We start from the raw sequence: 19,637 nt of genomic DNA on the forward strand, positions 1-19,637 counted from the left end.
CCCCATGGCAGAATTAGAGCAGGATGATTGTGAAAGAGAGGGTGCGTTACCAATGAGTCGCGTTGCTGAGACCAGGGGTATGATATGTTCAGACATCCAACATGATTACAAAAATTAAAAAAAAAAAAGTCCACCATTGAGAATGTGATGTTTACTAATTGTGCAAGCCCCAAATCGTTTATACCTGCTCTGACATGATGAACTTAGTTTCAGGATGACAAGTGGATGAACTGAGATGCTCAAAGCTTTGAAAACATAACAGCTTTGACATGACATTAATCTACTGTTCAACCATATGTGAGCAGTGTACACGCAACACGCAACATCATCTGAGGCCAAGGTTCAGTCCCACAGACAAAAATCGTTTCCTCCTAACATTCAGGGGGTGTAAGTGTCTGAATATATTTGATTAATATGTTTTCAAATACATATCGCTAAGCACCGATAATGCTCAAACCATGGAGACCTGTGGAATGTAGTCTCTCGGGGATCTTAAGGAGGGACCAGTCATCTCCGTTCCTCTGTGTTGTCTGAGGTCACCTCCCTCTCCCCTCCAGCCAAACACAAGGCAGATGTGCCATCAGTAGAGACTGCTTTAATGATAGACAGCTCTTCTTCCAGGATGATGATTTCCAGCCATGTACTTACTGTGGCACAATTTTCAAATGGTCATTTATTTCAGGGGAAGGAAATAAAAAAAAAAAAAACCCTGCTTTTATGTTTATGTCAAAGCAGATGGAAAAGGGCTCATCATTCCCTGATGCAAATGACGTGAAACAGCTCCATCAGTTAGTTACGCAGTAAATGTTGTGGCGAGATGATTTCTAATTTGTCCTCACACTGTGCGTGGGTTTTGAGCTTTGGCTCTGGTGACTTGGTGACTGTCCCTTTACTTGCTAAGCCACATTAAGTCGGTTTTATACCATCACGTACAACGACGCACACAGAGCTGGCAGGACTGTAACTCTGAAAGTAAAGTGTTTCCATTGATTTGCGTTACACAAAGAACTAACAGTATTTTAATGTCACCGTTCCAAGGGCAAAAAAATGATTCAGAGTCAACACGAGGCCCTGGTCATATTGTTTAATACATCGGGTTACCCACATATGGCAACCAAAATGAACCGAAAACAAACAAAATCGACTGAGGGAGTTCACCTTAGAAACCATATTAGGCCTTTTTTCTCAGGTTAAACAAATCAGAGGTTCATTTATCTGGTCCATAAATCGATACATAAATAGGTGCTGGTGTTTTTTAAATGCCAACATATTCAAATCAAAGCATTTTTACCTGACTGTCATGACAGTGCACAGTTTTTCTGGAATTTCTAAGTGAACGTCTCCACCAAGCTAAAATTTGTTTATGTGTCGATAAGGGTTTAAGTACAGCAAACTGCTAAACCTCATGGCCTTTCCTATATACGCATATTCAAAAAAAAATCTTTTTTTTTTTTTTTTTTTTTTTTTCACAATAGCTTTTTATTGAGAAGGGAACTGTGGAAAAATTTTGCACACGGTGAGATCACAAAACAAGTCTTTATAGTTAATCTGCGATGTCTCTCAGTCCGCCAAAGGGAAGTTCCTTCTCACATAATCACTCTGCAGAATTTTCAGTTGCACTGTAAACTCAGTGCCCTGTTGGTGATTTTACAGTAAAACTGACTTTCCGAGGCCACAAAAGTCTTAACTCCCGTAGTGTGAATCATTCTGTACATCCCACACTTAATGAGAGGGTCACCATTCAACCACATGTAAACAATTAGTCTCTGTGGTGATAGCGCCTTTGCAGGGTTGTAATCATTCTGTATAACGAGCTCAGATACAAGCGGAGAAAGAGTTCAACTTTCCCAGACAGACTGAGTAAACACGGAAAGGGAAAAAGAACTGTGATTTGCAGTGAGAGCGTGTGAGCAGTCAGTATGTGTCTTCTCTCAAGCCCCGAAGACCTTGCTTGTCTTTCAGAATAGACCCTGACCACATTCTCCATTGATGAGGAGCAGAAAAACGGATGAAAAAAAAAAAAAGTGGAGGGGCAATTTACGAGGAACCTTGGCTGGGCCAAAATATGTGTGTGCTTTAGCCAGTCGAGGAAATCTCGAGCCTGAAAAACACAGCCCTAATTCATGAATTTTTCATCATATGAGGTCAAACAAGTGGATACAATTATGAAAGGGTATCTCCAGAGAGTCAGCAGGGACTGGCCATTGGAGCCAAATTGCCACACCTCAAGGGTGGAGTTGTTATACACCGCCCTCTCTACCATTTGCGGTTTAAAAAAAGTTTTGGGGGTGGGGGTCAGGGTGGGGTGGGGGGGGGGGTGGGGGGGGAGCGGTCGTTGCTGAATGATGAAAGCTATCAAACCATCTGCTTCAAAAAAGCAACAGACTGTCACACGTATACCACAAGCAAAATATTTGATTATCTCCCAACTGGGATGCTATTAGAGGAGATCAGATTAACAGGGAAGATTCCAGAGTATTGGATGGTAACCCCTCAGAGCAGTTCATGCTTACTTTCCCTGAAATGAGTTTCCTAATGATAATGTGATATTTGAATGCTATAAAGCTTTGGAGCCAGACCTTTGAGCATCTACAATCTTCCAAATGTTCATATCGTTATTCTCACTTTACAAATGATCAGTATTCAGAGCGCAGTCAGGGTAGAACAGTGCTCTAAACACATTCACTGAGTTATCCAGAGAAACCATATGTTCAAAGTCATTATAGTTCGTTAATTTTCCGTTTATAAACCCATGAGGGGAACAGGTGTTGCACTTCTTTCTTAAATGCGGACATCATATTTTAACTTGTCCTGACCTCATTATATCACGTTACAGTCCAGACTGATGACCAGCGATCACATCCAAAACTCAAAGCTTAAACTATCTCTGCCAAAGAAAATAACTCTTGTTTAAACAGAGGAAATGATTTCATGTTACATTAGACAAGGTTGACTTGTAGAAAACTGTGCTGGCATCACTTTTTGTCTACATTTGTAACAGTACGCAAAAAACACACGTCGGCATATAACGGTTTGAGTGAATGGTGGCGTAAGGTGGTTTAAGTACAGCTAGGACAAAATATTCCCGAAGAACTTCAGAATGTGGGGATAGTGACGCCCGTGTCTTCTGGACAGCGTTGTTTGACAGCTGGAGAGATATGTGATAAGGTCCAGTAAACAAACGTTTGCCTTTCACTCGCTCTTCCTTTTTAAGAGCAGTGTTATATTCTACACTTGGCAACATGGTAAAGGAAAGTTTCAGCTGGACGCTACTGTTGTTCTTTGTGCTTTACAGCAGATGCTCAGTGGTTTCTGCATCAGAGGTGTGCTCCAACACCATTCTACCTGGATCCAAAGGTAAATCACCCTTAGGAGGTGTGCTGTGTATGGCTGCTCACTGATGTTACTGAAACATTAATGTTTGTCAGTGTTAGTCTTAGAAGCATGAATTGTTTTATTAGCATGTTGTTCTGGACCGGTCCGATGCAGTGGGCAGCTGAAATTAAATGCAATCACCTTTCAATAGCTCACGCTTTTCGTTTTTGTTTTATTCTGTTTTGTGGGTTTTTGTTTTGACTTAAACAAGAGACTTTTAAAAGGATTAGTGAACCATCTGCCTCACAGTAAAGTCTTGTAAAGTTACTGAACAGTCCTTGGGCAAGTCTGTTCTCTGGGTGTGAGCAGACAGAGTATGTCTGAGATACCACCTTCTGTTCTTATTTTTACTGCAACAGGAGCTGCTGTTGTAACATGGAGCCTGCTGGTAAATCCCAACAATAAGCCAGTGTTTAAGAGCTCTTTCTGTCATTTATGAGCACGCAGGCTCAGCAAAAGAAATCGTGTGAAACGCCAACACTACGCTTAGGCAGCAGGCTATTATTCCGTTACAGAAACCACTGCCATCCATGCAGGTTTGTTGGCCACAACGTCACGGCCTTGCATGGGAGCTAAACATCTCTTCTGGGAACGCTGGGGTAGGAATCTTTAAGATCAGGACGAAAATCCGTTATGAGAGGAAATGTTTTCTCCCTTTCGCTTCATGCTTTTTTTTTTTTTTTTTGCTAACGACAATAAACTCTCCGCTCTGCAGATTGAATAACTGTCTGTATTTAGACAGCTGCAATATAATAAGGGCACTTTCTTTGGGAAAGACCCATCTCAAACAGTGCTCTGCTAAACCTGCTCTGCTTGGGCTGGCACACACTCTGAGCTTATTCCTGTCAGGTGATCCTGGAGAGGTGGGAGATGAGGGAGACCAGGGAAGACTGGGGAAGCCTGGACCGCCCGGACACACAGGTCTGTGTATCCACATTCGTTGGTCTGTTATTCAGCCGAGTGAATCATTGAGAGATTAAAGGGAAGTTGGTTAGTCTTTGTGCCAGGTGCCAAAAATATCCCAGCGAGCTGGACTCGATGCAAATCTTTTAATTAGAAAGGCCCCATAAAACTGTTACGCTTTACAGACCTGAACTGTGTATGCCCGACTGGACGTAGACATACATGGGCATGTTTAAAGACATTTTTTTGATCTTTAATTCATACGTGAAAAGTTACTTACGCTGGTCTTGAGGTAGCCTTGACATTTTTCATCACTTCAGATTACAAATCAGTATGTAAGAGTCTTTTATTCACACATGGTAGAATTGCAGATAAATATTGCTACACATATGATGATATGTGCAATTTTATTTTCAAAAATCTCTCATTTTAATTTCCAACCAAAAATGCCTCAGTGGGCAAAAACACACTTCAAACAGGGAACAGAAAAAAAGTAAGAAGAAACTGCTGTTTTTGGCCCAATTTTTTTTTTTTTTTTTTTTAAATTTCCCCAAAAAGCTACACAGTGGCCTCCTGTGTGCCTCTGTGAGAGTCTGAAAGCACTGCGGGTTCAGGGTCTTTGACCCAGAGTCAGCCATTTGAAGAGCTCCTGTCCTAACTGGGCGAAGTAAGGATCTGAATATCGGTCAAGTAGTGCCAGGCTGCTCCTTCCCATAGGAGAAATCACGTCAGAGCCAACGAGACTTGTAAATTGAGGCTTAGGGCAGCGGTGTTGTCATGTGTGTTCAGAGTGGGAGTGCAGGGCAGGTCTGCTGGGTTTAAAGGCCTCTCTTCCAGGCAGGCCATTTGTTTTTCTGCTACACTACACACAAATCGAGCAAAGCAGTCACCAGAAGACACCCCCTCGCTCTAACAACTCACAGTTCCACATCAGTGACGAAAAGACAAAAAAAAATGCCATGAGGGGTAATTTTCAGAGAAAAAGAATAAATCTTAAGCCACACAAAAATAAACTTTTGCTATATTTCATACTTTTAGAGGTTTTTTTGTCTGGGCTATTATGAGAGACATACAACTGAAGTGTGAGAACAAAAAAAAAAAGTTATTCCCAAAAGGAAAATTTACAACATTACGAAATGCTGGAGAATTCTGGAAAGTTGAACAAAGATTGAGATAACTGGTCAAAACAATGAGAATGCATGACATCGATGTCTCAAAATTCAAATAAAAGCCAAACAGCAATTAACTTTAATTTGTTATAAGCCACAATAGGGCTTGACAAAAAAGACAGAGAGTTACTAAAATCAGATCACTTCTTTTTTTTTTCCTCAAAAAAGATGACTCTGTAAGAGCGGACGCTTGTGGAAATCAGCAGTCGCACTGGGCTGTTTGTTTGGCGGGGGGGGGGGGGGGGGGGGAGAACAATTAGAACAGTATCCAAGGAAGAATTCCAAACCTTGAGCAGACTTCAAATTTATTTGTTCAAAACAAACACAGGAAATGTGCGTCTCAGAGAAAATTTAACTATTCTCTGACTGACTTGACACTTGTCTTTGAAACCCAACCTTAAAAAATGGCGTTTCAAGTACGCCATCTCTCAAAAACAACTTCTTATGATTCCTCTCCACAAATCATTCCATTAATGCTGTCTCTCTGAGGTTTTTCCCAGCAGAGACAGTCTAATAAATTTAGAAGTACTTGTATGCTGAAGCAATCAGTTGCAGGAGATCATTTTCGAGAGAAAACTGCATCAAGGGACACAAACAGTAATTTTGGAAAAATACACATACAAGTATGGTGCAAATAATTTTATCATGAATTACCACATCAGTCAATCAATGCATATGGGAAGATATATTGCATTCAGACTGAGATGTTTTGTTGCTGGCTGGCAATGTACTACAATGCCTATTACTCATTTCCAGTTGAATATTTTCCTTGCAAATTCAGTCGGAGAGCTTCTTAAACAGCCATAAAAGCACAAGGCCCAAACACTTTTACGACGCGGAAAAAGCAATGGGTTCAGATACAATCTGCAGGCTGCTACCACAAAAAACTGAGAAGTTGAAACAAAAAAATGCAGTGGTTCAGGGAAACACAAACTTTAAGACTTTTTTTTTTTTTTTTTTTTAAGCCATTGCTTATTTTCTCTCCCATTTTAAGGTTCTGACACATTGTGAATGTGGTCAGATGATGATTTTCCTCTGTCCTGATGCAGGTTTGGCAGGAAACGTTGGCACTAAAGGAGAGGATGGACTGATGGGGAAGATGGGGCCCATGGGAGACAGAGGTAAACAGTCGTGTTTTGTAATGTGAGCGATTACCAATGTGGAACGCCGAGTCTCCTTTTGGTTACTGTGTTTATGTATTATGACCCTCTGGGCTAGACCAAAAAAAACCAAAAACGACTGCACCTGAAATACTCTAATCATAGCTGGCGTGATCCGCTTGCCCTAATCACGACTGGCACGATCTGTTTCACCCTCTCTCAGACTAGTGTTTACTTTTCTCCCTTCCTCCAATCTGGGATTATTTCATACCTCACTTACTCTGTATCATCTTCATCAGCAGAGACAGAGCTGTCTGATTCAATTTGGAAATGGAATCCGGTCTCAATGTGTTATGCACATGTTTAGTGAGAACTGTAGCTCATCCATGTGTTAGCAGGGAAACTCTCTGACACAACCCATGTTCCAACCCCGTCAACCGAATGAGAATATTTGTCACTCGACCAGATGTGATATATTCGCATCTCACACCAAGCAAACAGAAGAATGACGCTGCACCATTCTGGTGGTGCGCTGCCTCTAAGAAAGGAAGCTGAACTGCAGCTTTAACCTATCATGAACATTCACTTAATGAGACAGCTGTGTAGTGAACCTCACTCAGGTATGGAACCAGAGTCCTAAACGGAGGAACTACTAAACCCTACAAAACAGCAATGTTTAAACTCTTACAGTACTGAAAATAAAGACTACTATTTAAAGGCACTATTTGCCCAGTGCAATTACAGCAGTACATGACTGACAGAACTCTTGTGTCATTATTCTAATACGTCTGGCAATTTGTGTTGCAGTGGAGTGCTGCCATCTAGTGGATATGGTCAGGATTTTCCAGAGATCAAACATTTCTAACTTAGTATTTCTAACTTCTAATTAAGTTTAAGTTTAAGTTTCAGTGATTGCACACACACACTGTGAACAGTGAGCAGTGAATTTGTTCTCTGCATTTAACCCATCCATCACACCAGTAGTGAACACACAACAGACGCAGGAGCAGTGGGCAGCATTCCTCTGCGCCTGGGGAGCATTAGGGTTAGGGTTAAGTTAAGCTCAAGGGCACACAGCCATGGATGTTGGGCCTGGGAATCAAACCGGCAACCCTCCAGTCACAAGCCCGGTTCTCTAACCTTTAGACCACGGCTGCCCCAATTTACTCACCATAGGCTAAAATCAGCTGCATACATGAAGGCATTAGGGTTTTTCAACCCAGCTGAGAAATGCAGATATGACTGATACCTGAGCCATGTAGACCGTCAGCGAAAGGATAAAAAATAACTTTTATGGTTGTAAATTGCAGGTGACAAAGGAGAAAAGGGAGTTGATGGTCCACCAGGAATAAAGGGCAAGTCAGGTAAATAATTTTTAAAAGATTTGTCTTACAGAATCATAAACCTGATTACAAACATATAGTAGTTCCATGTGGCAAATACTATGCTTAGAGGAAACAGATATTATTGGATATTTGTTGAGTCTGTTTTTCACTGTAGCATTGTCACACTTTTATTCATGCATTAGACATAAAGCTAATGAAAAGGCCATTGAATGAGAGGGTTTTGTTTGAGCAGATTTATGAAAGAACTATGACACACATGCTTAACCTGCATCAGGTGCGAGCTGCGACTGCAGTAGATACAGAAAAGTTGTCTGGCAGATGAACATCAACATAGGAAAACTGAAAAACGCTGTCAAGTTTCTGAAGGATGGTGAGGCTTCATCTGTTTGGACTTCTTCATGGTGACAACAGTGCTAAGCAACATCCCACACAACACAAACAGACACTCACAAGTACCAGTTTGAATAACCAGTATCTATGCTCCTACTCATAACACAGACAAGGCAGCATGTGATAAGTTTAGAGAATATTATCAAAAATGACTAAACATGGAAGCGTTACTGTAGATGTGTTAAATGCCTTCATATAAAAGCACATTTAGACTGAGTGCTGAAAAGAAAAAAAATAATGCGTTTAACGTCAGGTGTGCGGATCAAAACCTGTCGCTCTACGTACAACAATAACAGTTCTTTGTGTTTAGTCATTTTAGGCATCAAAGAGACAGAAGAGAAATTCTACCTGATAGTGAAGGAAGCGCGGAAGTTCCGAGAGGCACTCCTTAACTGTAAGCTGCGAGGTGGATCTCTGGCCATGCCCAGAAGCGCAGATGTTAACGCCCTGTTGGCAGGTTACGTCAGCGAGGCCAGCCTCACTCATGTGTTCATAGGACTGCAGCCTGGGGAGGTGCCAGGAACCCATGTGTATGCGGACCAAAGCCCATTGACGAGCTACGCTGCCTGGGGCCCTGAGGAGCCACGTGGGGCCAATGTAAGCTGTGTGCAGCTGGACAGCGCCGGGAGCTGGAGCCACGCGGAATGTGATGCCACAAAGTACTATCTCTGTGAGTTTCTGAAGAGCAGGACTGTCTCCGCAGCTACACAGTGATTATGTTACCAACTCAAAACGCATAAAGCTAAGAAACAAAGAAAAAGTGCAGGCTTCGTACTGTGAGCGTATTTCAGCATATCTGTAACTAAACAATACCATGTTGAATAAAGAACACTGATAAGCACTATGTTGCATGGATAAATTTATTTGAAAGCTCTTGCTAGCACAACACTAAAAAATGACTCACAGAATGTTTGGAACAACAGACACCAGGCACACAGCTCTGAACTTAAACTTCTGAATGGATTCCCATGCTGTTTGTCTAAATGTGTGATATTCATTAAAGAACTTGGGGTCGAGAAGCCATAATATCTTCCTTATGTAGAGGAATAATGTTTCTTTTGGGCTTTCAAAAGATAGTACATGGAACTGAGGATTTACAGATTTACAAATGTTACAGAATCTGATTAACAAATTTACAGATGTTATAGAATCGGATCTACAGACATACCTGAGATCACAGTAAATCGCTGATTTTGATCTTGGCAACTAAACTTTTTACGTTTCTCTAAAACACAATGGAGAGAGAAAGTGGGGGTAAGTGCCAAAGTGTACTGAAACAGGTGGCTCCACACAGGTCTGTGTCCTGAGTTAATTAATCATCCCTTCAAGCTTAAGGTCATGTTAAATATTGGGCAGGACCAGTCAAGCACCTCCTGCCATTGGTAGAGCAGACTACCTTTTGGGTTGGAACCAACCGTTTCATCTAGAGCAGTGCACCGAAGGCCTCACAGAGAAGGACGGGCTGCAGTGACCAAACCAGTTTATACACCCAAAAGATGAACACACTGCAGGTAAAAATGGTCAAACGAACTCAGGCAGTAGTTGACTGAGCAGTGGAAAAAAGTCATGTGGTCTAATGAGTCATCCTTCACCCCTCTCTCGGCCCTGCTTTGACCTATGCCAAAAGAAACGTATGCGTCTGAATCTCTGCTCCCCCTGGAGGCTAATGAAATGCCAATAAGGACAAACTCATTCTGATTGATCACCTTTACCTTATGTAGAAGCATTTCTATACTGATGGGAGTGGTCTCTTCCAGGGTAAAAGTGCTCACATCCACAGGTCATAAGTATCCACTGAATGGTTTATAACCATACAAAAACCTTGTAGACAATGTAAAATGGCTGTCTCAGTCGCCAGATCTTTACCGCATTGAAAATTTATGGACACATATTGGGACACTATCCAAAACAAGAATTTTTTTTTTTTTTTTTTTAAAGAACGAGTTGCATCCTACCCATGGTTCTCCCTAGACATACCAGGTACACATATTATAGGCTACCAAAGCACACTGAGGCAGTTTGTGGTGGTCCAACTTTCTGATGTATCGTCATTTAGGCAGTTACCTGCACATAAAACCATTTATTTATTCATAGCACAATTGCTCAATCTCTGGAAAGTCGTCCCACTGTGTGCTTTATAATGGGTTACTCAAATACAGGTCAGGCTTATGCGCCCAGTTCAGGTAATCATTAATATGTGCCCCTGTAAGCCACACTTGCATTGATAGATAACAAAATTCCTTTGACTCAGAGTCTGCCTGGTGCTCTCTGAATGCAACAGCCTACTTAGAACTCATCCATTGGACTCACTGCACTAATAATGTATGACTCATTTTGGGGGGTGGCAAAGCCCTCCATGTGAAGGCAGCAAGCATAAAACAAACTTTAGAGCCACTCAGTAAAGCACACTATTGACACTATTTATGTGTGAATGACAGCAAAGTCAAAAATCCCTTCAGTGCACTCGCAGTGCCTACTATGTATGCTTTATCTTCTTGGAACTCCATTCCTAAACGTAATATTTACTTAGGACTGGTTTGTCACTGGCACGCCGTAGCTAATAATTAACTAACTGGAACGTTTAATTCTGGTTAGAAATCTTAACGGTGACCCAAAACGTCAAAATAGGCATTTCAGTTTCTTCGGATTACAGTATTACGGTCAATTAATATTTGCTCGCCTAAAATGGAGGCGGCCAAGCCAGTTTCTTGTGGGTAGAAATTGAACAGGGATGGGAGTGGCCATACACCTGTCGGACCTGTTTCAGACGCATGACCCTTACGGGATTTTTCCTCTCTCTGCGTCCTTTGTTGTACCAGCGTACCTGGAACCGTAAGGAAGGATGTCCGAACCAACGAATCCAGCCGCTACCTCTTTCCCAGCCCCAACTATCTCTTTACCCCTGGGACTGGAAATATTACGAACATATTCCGGTGCTCTGATTTGCTCGGAAATCGTAAGTATGTTGTTGTTGTTGTTCTTTTCTTTTCGCTTCCATACTCTGTACAGTACGATCATATCGTTATCATATCGTGAACCGATAACTTGTGTGTCAACAACCCAGCTCATCTTTGAATTGTGACATCAGTCATACTTTAATATCGTCGTATTATGGGTGCCGCGTTTGAGTTCAGATAAGGCATGCGAGTCTCACTTATGACTCCAGTAGGAGAGTTACAGAATTCTGACACCGAGTGATACAGAAAGGTCATTCAATGCCTTGTGTCCCGAGAACATTGTAACATCAAGGCGCTATGTTCGAATCAAAGCCACGGTGCGTGAAAACGACAACCCCATTCACACAGGGCGCTTAACGACTTGTGATTCAAAAGTAGCCTCTTAACTCTGTCCCTCTATCTGAATAAAAAGTCCGCACCCTGTTTTGTATAGGTGTTTGGAGGGCTGGTATGGATCTTGGTGGCGTCCTCGAACGTGCCCGTGCCGTTGCTGCAGGGCTGGGTGATGTTTGTCTCAGTAACCATGTTCCTCTGCTCTACAACATACCTCACTGTGTTTATCACGGGTATTGCTGACAAAGTCAACACTGACTGGAACTTCTTGGTAAGTGACTTTTACCTTATTCCTGCTAAGAATAAAATTAAATCTAGGACACTCCCTTTAACAGCAGTACCATGAATAATCAGCAAATGGGGATATGAGACGCAGAGAGTGAGTAATGGCCATGTTGTGTGAGTGTTTTAGACAGAGTAGAGGGTGTAACCTTATGTCCTTCACCTGAAATGATCTCTTAAGTGTCACTGCTCACCAGTCATCCAGGTCCTTGACACTTGAAGGATTAAATATTTGTCAATACACGTTCAGACCTGCTACATAATCACAAAGGTTACATTTCTTTTACCAAGGACCTTAAGGTCAGTGATGTGAGTGGACATGAAGCTACAGTACATTTCACCGCCATTGTCTTGACATTGTGTATGTGACGAACAAAACTTGAACTTGAGCATGTTTAATTCTCATAATGTGGGTGTCTCCGGCACTAAGTCTGGTGATAACATTGAATCAGAATTCTGACACCAAGACAGTAATGCTACTGGTCTGGTGCGGAAATTCTGGGCTAATGGGTCAAATGTGACACAGAGCTCCCTCACAAAGTGAGACAGCCCTAAAGGCCCGCCAACCCCTTCATCCTGGCTATGTTCCCAACACCACTGCTGCGTAATGTCTCCTTTATGACCAAGACAAATGAGCAAAGGACCAGATTCCCAGCACGTATTAACACCCTGTCAGGCTTAAATACACAGTTGTTACTAATTATTAAGGACGGAGTAGAAAATATTACTGGAACTGACATTGGAATTAAAGGAAATGACAATATTGTTGCTTATTCAGAGTTTCATGGAGCATAACCTTACAGTTTCTTTCCTTAAATGAGACTATGCCAGCATCCAGATCCTCTGTGGTGTGACTTTAACTAGGGTGTGCAGAACCAAGAGTAATTATTTGCAAAGAAAACAATGTAAAGACACTCCACAGTACTCAACTAGCCTCTGGCTCTGACAATGTGAACAAAACAACAGAGCTGTCAGTACTGGACTGACTTGTATTTAGCTGCAGTTAAAAAAAAAATTTGAATATTTTGGTAAAAATTCCTTAAGACCAGAAACAATATTTTCATATTTTCATGAAAGCAGTCAGCGTGGAGTTTGCAGTGGAAGACAGTGAAAATTGATTCTGATTCAGATATTGGCAGTACAATCAAATGCATTGGCAATAGGTTCATAATCCATTTGTTGTATCTTCAAAGGAGACAATTTACTTGAAACAGTTTCAGCAATACTGAAACACAGCCACGCTGATCTCCAGATAGTGCATGCAAATCTCTTTCATGGCTCCACTTTTAGTGTTACAGAAGTCTAATGGTGAAACAGAAAGGTCACTCAGCGTCTCTCTCCTTGAGGTGCTGTCAGAAAACAATAATAACAGCAGTACGTTTAAATCAAAGCCACGTTGCATTGATCAGTGTTGCCCAGAAGGTGCTAGAATAAAACTACATATCAATATAAACCTCAATCCTATGTCATATCCACATCAAGTTCTCAGCTGGCCAGCTCTGTTCTTTTTGGCTGCATGCATCATTTAAAGTTAACTTCTGAATGCACAGCATTGCTTATGTGTGTTTATGTACGTCGGAGTGTTGTAGGGGTGTGTGTGGGTGTTTTAATGTATTGACTGGCGTCTCACAGGATATGCTCTACCACTTCGTGGCTCTTCTCTTCTACTTCGCCGCATTCGTACTGGAGGCTGCGACAACAAGTGCAAGTCTAAGCGTTCGTACCACAGTCAATGGGACAGAGTGTTTTGTCGTGCCGAAGGGAGGTATCGTTACATTCCTGGATTTTCGACAGTACAGCATAAACGTGGCAGCCACAGTATGTATCTCACACAATTCTTCCTTCACTTCTCTTTCTAATGTCAACACTTAACTAAATGAAATGAGATAAATACATTTTGAACTTAAGCGTCAATCCTCTATTGTTAATAGGGCCATATTTACAGGGAAGCAAATGTAATGTAATTGTATGGTAAGCTTTAGCATGTACCCCTTGGGATTAGAGGATTTTACAGATTTTGTGTAGGGTATTTAAGAATGTAACATGAATGCATTTGTTCTGGTTGGCAATGGCAAGCGCAAACACTGTATGTGCATGTTTTTGGTTAAACAGAAAGTCAAACAGGGATCTAGAAAACACAGTAGTGATTCAAATATGCAACAGACATATTCATTATGTTTGCAAGACTAATGCAAGACTAATGTTTGCAAGACTAGCTCAAAGCAGTAATATCAGATGTGATTACAACTCCACCTGTAAGTGCATTACTGTTTTATCAGTACATTTTGCCTTTATGTCTAATCAGCATATTATGCCCTTATCCACGTTTGCCACAGTCTGTAACGTACCATCATGCACACCACTGTGGCTATAGACTCACATGGACACAATCCAAGGACTTCAGATGCCTGAGCCAATGAGACCATGCTTATCTCAAAACTTGGCGTTTATTTTCCATTTAACTAATTACTCTGTTCAGTCAAATACCGTCTGTGCTGCTATTACAGATATAGAGTAAAAGGGTCTGTTTCCTGGTCTGTGATGTCTGACTATGCGGTAGATGTTAGAAACTCTCGCTTAAACACAGATTTCTCAGTTGCATCAGCACAGTCAAGCAAAGTGACTGAACCTTAAAAGAAATCTTAGTTACCGTGACGGTGCAGGACACTCCCTAAGAACTGACACTGTGGTTTTTGTTGATGTCATTCTCACCCACGTATAGTTTCCAGATAACGATATAAACTGAATGTGATTTGCTACAGCTTGTTTGAAACTGACAACAATTCAAAGACTGCGCTTCTGTAACATCCACAGCTCGGAGTGGCTTTTTCTTCGTCCAGGTGACATTAATCAAACTGGAAACTGCATTACTCAGAATCTCCTTGTACATGTACAATGACAATAAAGGTATTCGTATTACTCATAAGTGGAAAATGGTTTATGCGCCTGACATAAACTCTACTGGAGCAGCGAACGACTGGAGTATATTGACTTATTTATTATTCTGTCCAGCTGTTACTTTGATGCAACAGAAGCTGATAAGGGTTCAGCCAAAAAAGTGCAATGAACTTTCTCTCCCCCAACCTCCCTCACAGTCACAGTCACAGTCACACTCCTGAAATTATGGCCATGTGGAACAGCAGGAGTCCATGAGATACTAAAATCAATAAAATAACCTCACAGGACCCATTTCATGGTTTCTGTCATAAATTTATCAACCCAGTGACACTAAACAGTCAGTATAGAGTTTCAACACTGTTAAAATGCTCAGTAGTTGGTTCTCACGGTGCTCTGAAAGCTGAAGTTACATTGATCCTAAACATGAGGAAATTTGAATAAAGCCACATTAGAACATGATGTCTTAGAATTTTGTTGGGACATGTAATTTGTACATGGAGGTTAACGCTCCATGTGGAGAGTATAATTTTATTAGTGTTTCTGGATGTGCCATCCCTAAACACACATCTTTTCCGATGGAATGTGTGTGGTGCTTATCAGTGTGTTGAAAGTTCAGCTAAAGTTCAGGAGTGTCTTAAAGGTCATTGCCTGATTGACTGTGGGAGATGACTTTACAAATATTAAATGGTTTTGGATCCAGTCGGTCATCGGGGAAATCACACAAGTCACCAGGCCTCCCGGGGGTGTGACATTCTTGGCGGTTTGTTCGCTTCTCTCTTGGTACAGATGATCTGGGTCCCACATCTATGCATAGTGATGTAATGCCTTACTTCACCTCATCCCTGTCTAGTGTAATCATATCCGTTGTGTGATCTCTCTGTGTGAATGGGATTGCTTTGTAAGAAAAAAAAAAAAAAAAAAAGGTTTCAGCAAACTGAAAACGAATTGTTAAACACTGTTTTTTGCCTTCCCCTCTGACAGATATTTGCCTTTTTTGTAACTCTGTGCTACGCGTGCAGCATGTTTATGGGCTTCAAGAGATGGAGAATGTAACAGCGGGAGGACGATGCAACAGAGAGCACTGACCCCTTCAACACTTCAGTACTGTTATGGGCATCACACGAAGTGCTGCCTCCTCATCTTCATTATGGGTTTACCACTTTTTCTCAAACAGCATTATTTAAAGAGAGAAACCGTCTTTCCGATTTGTTTGTATTTAAGCTCCAGACCTATAGAAAGTATGTGACGGCCTATCATTAAAATATGGATTAGGATTATCACTGATATGATATGGACTATGTCATGAATATAGATTATCGCAGCACTTCAAAGCATTATGTGCCAGGTCGAATATTTCAGTTATAGTACTTTTTAAATCTGTAGATCACTGTTGTCCAATGAACATTTTCAGTGAAAGTTTCCCAGATGGAACTGGAGAATACAAATTAGTGTTTTGTTGTGTCATTATTGATTTGTCAGATAGTGCCACACATAACTGTATTACCACTAACATTTAGAGATTTTTGTATTTGTTTTGTTTGTTTTATTTTTTAGGTTTGTGTAAGGGAATTAACCTACTAATACACACCGGTAAATTCTGATGAAGTGTCTGAGCTCTCAGATGTTCATAATCTCACTGATACACAAGTGAAGCTTAAAACAATGTAGATTTAAGCATTTGTTCCTGTGGTTTTACCTGAGGAAATATATACAGCCCATTCAATCAAACTGTTCCATTAACCTTAAATTATGTTTGTTTATAAATATATCATCTGTTCATTTTTTAAAATAAACAACACTTCATAATTGTCTGTCAGCTGGCACGTCACTACTTAATGTCTTTACACGCTGCTTTTTTAAATGTTGAATGAAATCTTCTTTCCTACCAATAACACAATTTAATTAAGGTATGAAATAGGAAAATGACTTGTTCCTCAAACACTGAGCTTAGTCCAAGGTAAACTTAAAAGATTTTTGGATTGAATTTTTGTAATAAAAACTCATGTGTTCATTTAAAATGTAGCAGAACCTTAATGTTAGCCCCAGGCTAAGTAATGCTACCCTGAAATAGGTTTAAGTGAAAAATACACCCTTTATACCATAGCCCAGTAATCCAGTGCTGTGCTTTTGTCAACTTTGCAAGCATTTATTTGCACAAAACAAGCCTTGTAATGTTTGTGAAAAGCAGAGGTAAGCAGCCTTCCTCCTGCACAGCCATGGTATGCAAATTCTGTAGACAAGTCCACAAACAGACCTTACTCAGCTAATTAAGGCCCTGGAGAGCATCTGATTAGCACACTCAGGTGCATTTCAGTGAGGTTTACTCAGACCCTGCATGTACTGTGGCTCCACAGGAGGGGGTTGCATAACTCATCTTCAAGTCATTGCCGACATGCTTACAGGCTATAGCCAGCAGAGGGCAACCTTTTCAAAAGGAGTAATCCATGTCCCCACAGGTTTATCATGTCTTAATGCTACTTGCAAGTGTTGTATTTCACTAAATGTATTGAACAGTTGAACTAAGCAGATCTTCTCTTTCTTCTTTAATACATGAAAGCTTGCTTCACTTCACTTTAGCCTGCAGTGTAGATCAACTCTAATCCATTCAATTTTAAATTATCTAAATACAACCGTTCAAAATCTAAGGACTTTAAACTTTCATCACCTCAGAATGACTGTTTTACATTAAACAGTTCCACAGTGATCACACAGAAAAATGAAAAAATATTAACTAACTTAGAATAAATTAGACGAACTCCTAAAATAAGAAATAGCACTGTTCTCTGCTGCTCACCATCTTCTTCTTAGGTCTAAAACTAAATTATACGAAAACTGAGTGTTAGAATGAGTTCAAACAGATCCATTAGATTCCATGAATGATCACCGCCACACGTGGAGGAATTATCCTGTGCTTGGAAGTAAGCTTGTAAATCTTGCAGACACATGAAACCTGGGGTATTGACAGTGTGTTGTCAATTTTAACACACCCAGTCCTTTGCCCTGTTTCTTTGGCTCTTCTGACCCACATCACACCTCATCAAAGTTACATGTGACCACTCCCACCCAGCTCTGATTCAGTCACTAAAGGGTTAACTTCATAGGCCTGTCCCAGTTCTGACAAAGATAACAATGGGAACAGTTATACAAGGTGTTTCTGATTGAGGCCACAACCATGTACATCTATCTCCAGGACTTATCAAGTGCACGTTTGACATTAATATATGTGTAGGATTATGTAAGGAGTTAACATAAGCACCAAAGAAAGCACATGGATTTCAGTCAAGAATTGTTTCTCATTGCAGTACCAGCTAGAAAAGAACTTTCTGTATCTCATGGATAACTTGAAAATGCTCTTAGGAACATAGAGGAATTCACAAGAACACAGAGGATTGATTTCTTATGTCTGTGTGTCTGGACACTGACCTCAACAATGTATAAATTTGGTCAGTTGCAGCAGCCTTGAAGAATGTAATCCATGCTGGAGCAGTTACTGTGCGAGGATATCAGGACTATAGTGCTGGGGCGTGGGGATCATTTATGGCCTGGTGCTCTGAGTAAACATCAACAGCAGCACATTCCTTCTCTCCCGTTACGTCCGAGGAGCTCGCATCTTCAAAGCGAACGTCGGGATGACGGGATATCTGAAATTCCTTTGGTGAAACATCAATAAAAGAGCTTTGTTTTATTAAGAATGATGAGTCTTCCTCCGGAGGCAGGCTTGATGTGCAGTGGAACAGTTTTTGGCAGATCTGGGCTGACATTAATGTGCGCTCACCCCGGGCTGAGCAGCATGCGGAGAACAGACAGAACTGAAGCACGCTGTTAACACAGACACTCTGAGTCTGGCAGGCCTCTCACTCCGGCGCCTCGGACAGTGAGAGACCAAGACGCAAAGCTGACCACTGACTTCAACCTTTCTAAATTAAAGGATGAAAATATGAAAACATCCAGGCTCCTTTCTAGCATCAGTATTGTCTAAATGCATCTGATGCTGAAAATCGCTGTGATTATTTTACATTGAGGTTGACTGATTTCCTTTTTTTCCCCCACGTAAAACACTGACCATTGGTTTTGGCTAGAGCTGAACCATTCCAGTGGTTAGCCCCTACCAAAACAAAGACTAGAGCCTCTGTGTTGTGTGTCTTTGCAAATCATGCGAAATTGCCAAGAATATCAGCAGCGGTTCTAAACCCGGTTTGATTAATGGCGAACATGGCACCAGACTCTTCCCAGAGCAGACGACGTCCCAATAAATCCTGGACCCACCGCCTCCTTTTTCAGCGCACCATAAGAGGAAGCTGAGTAAACACCAAACAAGAGCAGGCTGTAAATTGTAGGGCTGAAAGCCACACTTCAGCATCAAGAAGCTCGTTTTTGGGCTTCTCCTAGGAGACTCCGAACATTCCGAGTCGGTTTCCAGAATGCAAATCATTTAACGGCTGCAGCCATGCGTATTGTTCAGGTACAGCATTCTATAGACTAGAGCTAGTGAGCCTGGTCTCGACTGCCCAGCGACATCAAAAGCTCCCGACCTTCTCTCTGCCATTATCTAAGGCAAACATGACACAGAGTTTAGGTGCATCACAGCACATTTTTTCACCCTTTACATACAGAGATGCTTTTAAAAGGTCAGGTTGGTAGGTCTACAGAAAAAGTCAAAACAGACCTTCAGGAGGAATGCCTCAAAAGGTCACTGCATTTTTTTTCCCACCTCACTTTAGCCTTTCAACACAACACTGCACTGCTGATAATGCACAACAATCAAAGGTACTGTTTTTTTAAAGTGTATCAAGAGTGGATGTAAGGCTGTTTGATTTATATACTTATGTATTCTTACATTTCAAAGAAATTCTGTAGAAAATTGGTGAACTGCTGTTAAAAGTG

At 41.2% G+C, this 19,637-nt stretch overlaps 2 protein-coding genes across 3 annotated transcripts; both read left to right on the plus strand.

Annotated features, from left to right (window-relative positions):
• The first annotated feature begins 3,226 nt into the window (after nt 1–3,226).
• colec10 (collectin sub-family member 10 (C-type lectin)) lies at nt 3,227–9,124 on the plus strand. Of its 2 annotated transcripts, none has more exons than XM_030782354.1 (6): nt 3,227–3,357; nt 4,225–4,296; nt 6,497–6,568; nt 7,858–7,911; nt 8,168–8,263; nt 8,594–9,124. In XM_030782354.1, exons 1-6 carry the CDS (start codon nt 3,243–3,245, stop codon nt 8,995–8,997), a joined length of 813 nt encoding a protein of 270 aa, XP_030638214.1. In that variant the 5' UTR covers nt 3,227–3,242; the 3' UTR covers nt 8,998–9,124. The 2 variants fall into 2 exon arrangements, with proteins under 2 accessions (XP_030638214.1, XP_030638215.1); XM_030782355.1 differs by having other exon boundaries at nt 8,603–9,124.
• A 1,763-nt stretch (nt 9,125–10,887) lies between these two features.
• On the plus strand, nt 10,888–16,564 carry mal2 (mal, T cell differentiation protein 2). Its single transcript, XM_030782083.1, has 4 exons — nt 10,888–11,239; nt 11,674–11,844; nt 13,488–13,673; nt 15,735–16,564. Exons 1-4 carry the CDS (start codon nt 11,126–11,128, stop codon nt 15,804–15,806), a joined length of 543 nt encoding a protein of 180 aa, XP_030637943.1. The 5' UTR covers nt 10,888–11,125; the 3' UTR covers nt 15,807–16,564.
• The last annotated feature ends 3,073 nt before the right edge of the window (nt 16,565–19,637 follow it).

The sequence above is a fragment of the Chanos chanos genome, chromosome 8 (genome assembly GCF_902362185.1).
Source record: "Chanos chanos chromosome 8, fChaCha1.1, whole genome shotgun sequence".
NCBI classification, from domain to species: Eukaryota; Metazoa; Chordata; class Actinopteri; order Gonorynchiformes; family Chanidae; genus Chanos; species Chanos chanos.